We start from the raw sequence: 9,171 nt of genomic DNA, 5'->3' as shown, positions 1-9,171 counted from the left end.
ACATACCTGGCGGGAAGCGCCGACATGGTCATCTGCGAGTACTGGATGCCGCCGCTGTCGACGTTCGACACGGGATCGTACACCCACCCCGCGACAACATCAGGGTATTGGGACGGGCGAGGGCGGTAGAATGTGCAAGTTTTCCCTGCATACGTCACACCGGCGCAATTCCGCTTGGATATGCACGCCTTGACGCAGTCAGCGTTGGTGTTGACGTTGGTTAAGACTGTGCTGATGTACGCTGGATCGGAATCTTGGGGAAACACGATGGCTTGGTCAGCGGCCGTGACCATTTGCAGCGACGTCGCTCGCGTGTACATGTGCACATAACAATACATGTGGTCGTTCCAGTACGTGAAGAAGTTTTGTCGACGCGTGGACGTCATGGCGGCGCATTCGCCGGAGGACGTCACGTTGATGTACACCTTCATGTTGAGCACTGACTCGGGCAGTGGAACGTGTACCGGGCCGGACGCGTGCGAGAAGTTCCGCGCGCGGTTGGCCACCTCGAACGCTTCAACTTGCGCATTCACAGCCGTCATGGTGGTCATGTCGATCCACTGCGCACCTGAAATGAAATTGAATGCTGTTGGGGACAACGAATTGGCCGCGTAGAGCCCGGACGTGACGTTCGAAGTGCGGTTGATCGGGGGGTCGTGAGGTAGCACGCCCGCGCGAGCGCCACTAGAAATAATTTGAGCCCCCTTTTTGTTCTTGAGGGTGCACTTGCCGCCGCCGACGGGGATCCACACGTACAACGTGCAGCCCAACGTGTTTTTGCAGTCGCCGCAGCAATCTCTGAAGTCGGACCGATACGTCGACAGGATGTCGTTGCCACGGTAATCGACGTCGTACTCGACGACGGGGCAAGCAGACGGTGTGGGGACTGGAGCTGGCTTCATTGGGTACGATGCAATGGCACCGGGATAATGCGTCGGGGTTCCTTTGGCAGATTTAAGCATACACGTTCCAATGTTGCCTCGAAGCATCCACACGAACGCCTTGCACCCCGATGTGACCGAGCACGTGGCGCAGCAGAGGGCGGCAGTGTTGCGCTCGAGGACGACCAAGTTGTTGCCGGGGAGGTCAATATCGTAGAACATGTTTGAGCATTGACGAGGGGGAGGCGTGGGCTCTAAGGTGTCCGTAGCGGCGGCAAGCGTTGAATTTGGGAGGGCTACGACAGGAGTAGGAGCAGATGTGGTTTGTGCAGGAGGGGGTGTCAGAGTTGAAGATGGGAGTGGCGTCCAAGCAGATGTGGGGGTTGGCGCAGAAGTCGAGACAAGGGGGGCAGCAGGCGCTGCCTTGTGGCCGGGGTCCGATCCGACGTCGCGGCCTCCGGCATTCCCCGGCGTATCGGTGGCGTCACCAGCCGTCCCGCACAGAGGCTTCTCCAACCGAGCTACTAGTTTGGCGGACCGTGACCCCGCTCGAAACGATTGTTTCAACGACGAGCTCTTGAGATGGCACGTGCCATTCATGGACGTGCTGTGCTGTTCCCACGTGAACGCAGTGCATGTGGGGGTGTCGTCGCAGTCGGCGCAGCACCCTTCCATAGAGCTTTGGCTGGTTTGCATGATATCGAAGTCGTCGTACGTCGTGTCCTCTTCAATTCCCGAGCACGTCGGCGCCGTCGCGACGGGGGCTACGAGCAGCGATGCCACCGCCACAGCTAACAGGACCAGCCTCGGCATGTAGCTTCAAGACGAGGCTGCAATTTGTACAATGGGGTTCATGTCCGTCGACTGGCTCAGCGTACACACACCTGGTCGGTATCCGATGTATTTGGGGAGCTTTGACGATTCGCTTCGATTGGTTGTGCCCATATAGAACCACGAGCAGGCCACAATACAGTACTCACTCTGCGTGGACTGCCAAGTTGTTCCAGGGTAACTCTGCCCTTGCTCAGGCGTGATCAGGTACGCGCCAGCGCAATCAACTGACCATATTTTGGGCAGCGTATTTCGTGCGCGACCCGCAGCGACAATTTTTTCGTTCCATCATCCCGTCGCAAGTGGATGCGTAGTGCAATGTCTCCCCAAACGCACCAACGAGACAACGAATACGTCCCATTGCCTCGGAAGCGCATGCGCCACCATTGGGAGCGCCGTGCGTCGTGCTGTCTGTGGACTGTCTACCCGAGTGTACACATCTGACCACCATCCCCGTCCAAATGCCAGCCGCCTGCCAAGGAGTGAAATCGCACACGCCCTTCGCCTGTACATTCCGCGTCGTGTTCGGCTCTTTTATGAAGGTGGCACGACCTTCGTAGTGGTGTGTAGTGAATAGACGGGATCGATGGCCGTGTGGGGGCTGGGACTGGCGTCACCACTGGCCCACAACTACAAACTCAACAGCAATCAAGGCATGCGATAGCAGGGCGGTATAGTGTCTACCGAAAGATTTCATAGCTTGGTGGTATGTGCACGAATATGGCCCTCTGGGTTGAGTACTCACATAATCGAGTATCATTGCATCACCCGCCGCCATCATGGGATGACCTCTGGGTGCTGGCGGCGTGAAGAATAGAAGTGCTACATTGGAAGAATCGTGCGTCTGGTCTAAAATTGATGCGGTTGCACCCAACCTCCCGACGCGGTCAGTCACGGGAAAATGTCGGTGTGCACAAGTTAGTCGTCTCACTCGCACAACGAACCCTCGACCAGAGGGGCGTGACTTGAGTCTAAGGATGGAGAGTTACTCTCGGGGAGGCGGCAGTAGGAAGTCAAAGTATGGCTGCGGTGGGCTTGGAGGCTGGTGGGGGAGCAAAATATCGAGTCGTGGCGTTGGAGCGATGTTGTTTCTCGCTGGTGGATCGGAGGGTGTACCGACCACGCAAAAGCGCATCGTCATCGTGACGTTCGAGCCACTCCTCCTGGTCCGTACGTACTTCGGTCTCGACACAAGTTGCATCTGCGCAAATCTTGTGCCGTGTCAAGAGGATGGTTCTGCGCAGACGGAGCTTATTCCAAGCCCTCGGTTGGCGTGATGGCACCCTCCACGATGAACATACCACACGCCCGCAGAGAAAGGGAACGGCCCACGTTTGCGCCGCCAAAGGTCCTGTCGACGAAACACACTCGCGTCCATCATGCCAGCGTCTTGAGACTTTGAGACTCGCGCGTCAATGGACGGGACGGCGAATGCGCAGCGCTTTGCCACGCGCACGTGGTAGACCACCGCGAGGACTTTTCAGGCTGTCGACGCCAACCTACGCCACGTACAACAATCGATGGCGTCGACAATGGGACGACGCGCGATTGAGGTCGTCCGTCGAGGACACCAACAAGCCCACTTGTCGCTGCCTACGCCGACGACATCCCCATAGTCGAACGCTTCCGCCATCGTCCATATCTGAACGTGGATTCTCTACCTTGATAATCGCAATCGTCGAAAGATTACTCTTCGACCACACCAAACGTAGTCAAGTGTTGATTTCGGCGGCGTCGAGGTCGCCACGAAAGCGCTCCAACATCATCACACTGCTCACGACGAGAGCGGTACGATGTGGCCGAGACCGTGCACATGAAAAACAGTGGCGTGGGTTGTGTTCGCTTGTGCTTCAGTTTCCATGTAATGTCCTGACCATGTGCTGTAAATTCGTCGTTGCAAAAAACGAGGAGTGCCTCGCGCGGGTGGTTTCTCCGCGCAGCGGCACACGTCATCGTATGCGAGCTGGAGACAGTCCGCAGCGTCGACGTTGTTGCCTTGGTAAAACAACATCCAAGGTGTTGACCATCTCGCACGCTGTGTCAAGCCCGAGCTCTGCCTCGACGATGTGGGTGACTAGAACATCGCGCAAAAATGCCGCCTGCCTATTGCGTTTTTGAAACGCGAGTCGGCTGCCTTGGACGAGGTGTTGACCACGAGAGTGTACTCCCCCCTGATTCCACAGGTGAAGGGTTGCGTGGCGCAGGAGCGTGAACGATGCGACTACGATGGAACGACATTTGCCAACGTTCCCGCTACACGTCACCGTCATGGGAAATTCAGAGGCAGCTTGAGTTCTCTGTCTTCGCCGGGGGGGGGGAGGCGGCTCGACAGACGCTCTCCTGCACAACTCATAGTCAGCAACGTCAGTCAGACGGATGGACTCGCACCTTCTACCATGGCATTCCTCAAGTCTGCTCAGTGACACGACAACGACAGGAATGCTGGACCCCGTCCCTCAACGAAGCAGTAGCCGCTTCATTTTATGTTGCAATGAGCCGACACAGGACAGGGTCGAAGCAAACATGCCGTTCTGTTTTCATTGCATGGTACGCTCCCTGCTCTTACATGAGGACGTCAGCGCGCGGGGATGTTTTCGTAGTCGAAATGCATGAATAACAACGGAATTCGTGTAGTACATTCAAACATGAAAGTGAATGAAGCTAGAACGCGCAGAGGGCTGTCTTGGTCACGACCTGGTCGACGTACGTGCGGCCCAAGTGAGGGGCGTGCTCGGACCACACGTTTCGGTAGTGCGCCGTCAGGATGCCCATCGAGAGGCCGACCCAGGCGGCGCGCTGCGCGACTCGCTCGGCGTCGTTCATGTTGACCGTGTCGTACCAGTGTTGGTAGCCAAAATACGGGTACTGCGACACGCACCGGTTGAAGAGGGGGTCGGCGTTGAGTAGTTCCCCCGTGATGCGACCGGACGCAACATGCAGGATGTGGTCGACGTTCTCGTCCTTCAGGTACTTGGAGTAGCTCGCCGTGACCTTGGAGACTCTTGTCGCTTCCGCGACGATGATGGCCTTGAGCACGTCTTTGACTGCTTGGGCGTTGGCGTACGTTTGTGTGGGCTGGTCGAGCGGCGCTTTGGCTTGGTTGTTGATAATTACCGATACCAGCCCTTCCTCCGACAAACGCAGGAAGTAGTGGACGGCATTTCCCACCGTGACCTTGACCAGGTTGTGGCCCTTGAGCAGCACCGTCTCGTTCCGCATCACGGGGGAATACGTGCCAAAGATATTGATCCACGTCTTGGTCGCTGACACGGTCCCGATTTCACGCGCTTGCCACCAGTTGTTGGTTTGGCCGCCGTCGCCCGCAGACAAGTACACAAACACAGACTTGGTCGTGGAAGTCTTGAGCGAATTGTACACAGGGGCCGACATGAACAGCTCGTGGTCGTCCGTGTGGGCAGTGATGTAAAAGTCGACCTGCGATACCTTGGCCATTGTCGTCGGGAGCGTCGACGGGATGATCCAGCCCAGCGTCGACAGCGGGTCGAACGCCGGCTGCAGGTACGTGCATGCCCTCGTGTTTGAGTCGAACATGGCGCCAAAGCAGTTGGATTGGGTCGGCACGCACAACTTGTAGCAGTCTGCGGCGGTCACGGCCGACATGACGACCTTTGCCACGTCTGTGCCAAACGACCCAGACAACGCGACGGGCACGACGGGCGTGTTGATCAAGCGGAGGCTGCGGCTGGTGCTGGCCGTGGGGGTAAACGTCGTGCAAGCTTTCGTCGTCGCCACAAATGTAAACAGAGTCTTGCCCCTTCCTTTGGCAAACTTGGCGCACACATCCAATGTGGCCACGCCCGGCATCACTTCGGTGAGGTAGGCGCGGGGAAGTGTCGCCATGGGCATCCGCGAGTACTGAACGCCCGACGAGTCGACCGACCAAATCGCCTTGTTCACCCACCCCGCGACAACGTTCGCATCCGTGGACGGCTTGGGCTGGAAGAAAGTGCACGATTTCGCCGTCGCAGAGTACACAACCCCAGCACAAGTCCCTTTGGCCTGGCATGCCTTGAGGCAGTCCGCGTTGGTCGCGACGTTGGCCAACGGCGCCAACTTGAACGCGTCGTCCAGCATCTGCGGATACGTGATTGCAGTCGCCGGCTTTCCCACGACGGACGCGTCCAGCATCTGAAGTGTCGTGTCCGCTGTGTTGTCGTGAACTAAACACACGAGCAAGGAAGGCAGGTATGTGAAGAAGTAGCCCTTATACGCGGTGGTGAGGACCGCGCAGTCGCCTGGGGACGTCACGTTGATGTAAGGCGCCAGCCCGATCGCTGCCTCGAGCGTAAACATCGGAATCGATTCGCCTTCGTGGGCAGCTGTGGGCCTCGCGAGCGACGCTTCCTTGAAAGCTTCGACTTGGGATTGCACCATCGCGAGCGTGCCTTGATCGATCCACTGCCCCCCCTTGATGTAGTTGAACGCCGTTGTAGGCAGAGGAAACGTGCCTTCTCTGCCGCTCGCGATCGGTAGAAGCGGGGTCGTCGGCGTCACTACCGGAAACACGGCGGCGACGGCGCCCTGGGCAGGACTCGATGGACCCTTTTTACTCTTCAGGTAGCACGTTCCACTGGACCAAACGTATAGAGAGCATCCGGGCGTCCGCTCGCAATCCCCGCAACAGTCGGCGTGGTTGGCTCGGGCCTTGGACAAGATGTCGAATCCGTCGTAGTCGATGTTGTATTCGACAGTCGGGCATTTCGACGGAGTAGGCGCAGGCGTGGACACGACCGGGAAGGACGCCCGTGCTCCTGGAAATGGCGATGGTGCCCCCATCACGCTCTTGAGAATGCACACCCCAACGCCATCTCGCAGCACCCACACGAACACAACACACTTGGCATTGTTCGAGCACGCGTCGCAGCACAAATCGATCGTGCTCAGTTGGAGCTCGCCAATGTCGTTGCCAATGTAATCCGTGTCTTCTTGAATGGGGGCACACTGCGATGGAGCGACCGTGGGTGCTCCCGATGCCGATGGCGTTGGTGCAGCAGTTGGTGCCGCAGTTGGAGCCGGGGTGGGACCTGTGGAAGGTGCAACTGAAGGAGTTGGTGCTGGGGTCGGTGCAGAAGTTGGTGCAGGAGTCGGTGCTGGAGTTGGCGCAGGAGTTGGGGTAGCCAAATACGACGCTCTCGCTCCAGGATAGTAGCTTGGTTGGCCCTTGGATGATTTGAGGAGGCAAGTGCCGACGTTGTCTCGCAAGATCCAGACATATGCGGCGCATCCTGGCCTTCGGGAGCACGCCGTGCAGCAAAGGTCAACCGTGTCCAGTTGAAGGGGGTCGCCAAGGTCGTTACCGGGTAAATCGGAGTCTTCAATGATCGCGGTGCACGTGCCTGGAGCAGCGAGGAGTTTCGACGCGCGCGCACCAGGATAGTACGACTTGCCGGATGGAGAGCTCTTGAGGATACACCGCCCGGACGCGCCGTCGGCCACCCACACAAAAAGTGTGCACATAGGAGACGCCTCGCAGTCGGCGCAGCACCCATCGGCCGTGGCCTGCGCCGTGACACCGACATCGGAACCGATATAGTCGGTGTTGTCTTCGATCACGGCGCATTGTGCACCCGCCCCGTGGACAGAGTCAACTACCATGCTCGCGGCGAGCACGAGCACGGTGCAAATGGACCACATCATGATGCGGTAGGTTGAGCAAGAAATGCCAAATGAGTGCGTTGCCTATATCAGCTGGCCGACGCCACTCTGCCACGCCCCGCCTCTTCACAGAGTTCCACAAACTATGACATTGCTCCCCCCTATGTCGCGCGCTAAACTGACTGCCAAGATGCATCCGATGGTCTCGTCAACTTGGGCGATCCGTCGTTAGTATCGATGCACGGCACACGGCCGGGTGTCATCGCTTGGGCCCAAGGCGCGGCCGGCTCGAGGTCGAACGGTGTCAGGCCCCTGTGGGATGGGGGTGCTGCCCATGGAGCTTCAGATTCAGTTAAGTGACCCGAAATTTGTTGCTGAATTGAGATAAAACGCGGGTACTTCCCATGGCAACGAATTCTAATTGGCAATACCAGTTCAATACAATGCAATTGATGAAAGTAAAGCCCAAATCAGACTGTTTGTTTCGACGTTTCTGTGGCATGAAGCACGTTATGCGGCAAAAACCTATGGCGTCACTCACTTGACGAGGTAGCACGGACACCTTGCGCTACAGAAAATATTGGGGGGGGGTTCATTTCGCGCAATGTGTTGGACGTATGGGAATCTATCAATAGCGAGCAGTAGGGGTTGGGATATACCCTCTAACTTGGGTCTGCTTTACTTCCGTCACGTGAATGGTGCAATGCGACGCCTTCTTCACAATGCTGCACATGTTGGTACGTAGGGGCGCCCCAAAAATGGATCTCGCTGGCAGCTGTAGAACGCCAAAGTAGCACATGGACGTCCAAGCAGCACATGGGCGTGATGTTAAAATGGGTCTGGATTATTCATGTTACAAGTACTCCACTCCACAACTTTGAAAAAACATAAACGTAGCTTCAAAAACACAGAACAAGCCTGAAAAATACAATCGTTAACGCCCATTTGATCTAGACCTCGAATGAATGTTTGTTATTTCTTGTCAATCAGCTACTTTTGGCCAATATTAATCTCCAAATTCCACACGGCGAGAGGTGTACAAGCAACATGACGAAGCATGCGTCAAAAATTGTGGACTCAAGTCGTCAACAGCCGCCAAAGTTGAATCAGCACAATTGCGTTCCTTGGATGGGTTGTTGGGTTGACAGTGGGACAATTATCATAACCAATACTTCCGTCAAGAATTGAGCCAGTTTTGGGTTCAGGAATACATGTTTGTCACATTATATCAATTGAAGTTTGACTTGTCGAAATAGTGGAAATAATATGCTGTCGCTAGAAAATCTATCGTGGCAGCATTGTAGATACCTTGGCAATTTTGAACACAACAGGAGATATTCCATTGAACATAACAGGGGATACAGTGCTCCCTCAAGGTTTGTTCCCTACTCACAGTCGTGGGCAGCTTCCAGGGGACGTTTACTAATTTAATTACCTTTCACGGGATGTGTGTGAGGTGGTATCTCATTACTAAATTTGGAACCTCCGAAACTAAGAACTCAAAGTATTATGCAACGCAAAGAGATATAAAATTCTATAAGCAGTCAGTTTACTAAGCAGCAGCAACTCGTCCAGCAGTGGCATGGACGAGTTGCTGCTGCTTAGTCGATGATCGGAGGTATGGTCATCATCGTTAGATGCATGTCTGATGTCTGGTAGCACTTGCTCGTCCACCGCCACGTCTTCTTCATCTGCAACGTCCTGGAGACCAAGGCAGTCCCGCAACTAGGCGAGTCGTCGCTACGATGCTGCAATACACCCATGGATTGTCGTAGAAGTGAGGCTTTCAAAGGCAGTCTTCAACCGCTCCAGTAACTCACGGAAGGAGGTATCTACTCTAATT

The 9,171-nt window shown here is 56.0% G+C and overlaps 2 protein-coding genes across 2 annotated transcripts; both read right to left on the bottom strand.

Moving 5' to 3' along the window:
- Positions 1-28: 28 nt before the first annotated feature.
- Positions 29-1,694, bottom strand: H310_05154 (hypothetical protein; the record flags this gene model as incomplete). Its single annotated transcript, XM_008869795.1, has 2 exons — positions 29-32; positions 82-1,694. The coding sequence occupies 2 exons, from the start codon at positions 1,692-1,694 to the stop codon at positions 29-31; spliced, it is 1,617 nt and encodes a 538-aa protein (XP_008868017.1).
- A 2,627-nt stretch (positions 1,695-4,321) lies between these two features.
- Positions 4,322-7,399, bottom strand: H310_05153 (hypothetical protein). Its single transcript, XM_008869794.1, has one exon. The coding sequence runs from the start codon at positions 7,368-7,370 to the stop codon at positions 4,374-4,376; it is 2,997 nt and encodes a 998-aa protein (XP_008868016.1). The 5' UTR covers positions 7,371-7,399; the 3' UTR covers positions 4,322-4,373.
- Positions 7,400-9,171: the final 1,772 nt, after the last annotated feature.

Source organism: Aphanomyces invadans (genome assembly GCF_000520115.1).
Source record: "Aphanomyces invadans strain NJM9701 unplaced genomic scaffold supercont1.8, whole genome shotgun sequence".
NCBI classification, from domain to species: domain Eukaryota; phylum Oomycota; class Saprolegniomycetes; order Saprolegniales; family Verrucalvaceae; genus Aphanomyces; species Aphanomyces invadans.
This window is presented reverse-complemented; position numbering and strand designations above follow the sequence as displayed.

What these genes read in the sequence shown, in the direction of transcription:
- H310_05153 (XM_008869794.1), bottom strand. Translation starts at nt 7,370, where the DNA reads ATGATGTGGTCCATTTGCACCGTGCTCGTGCTCGCCGCGAGCATGGTA.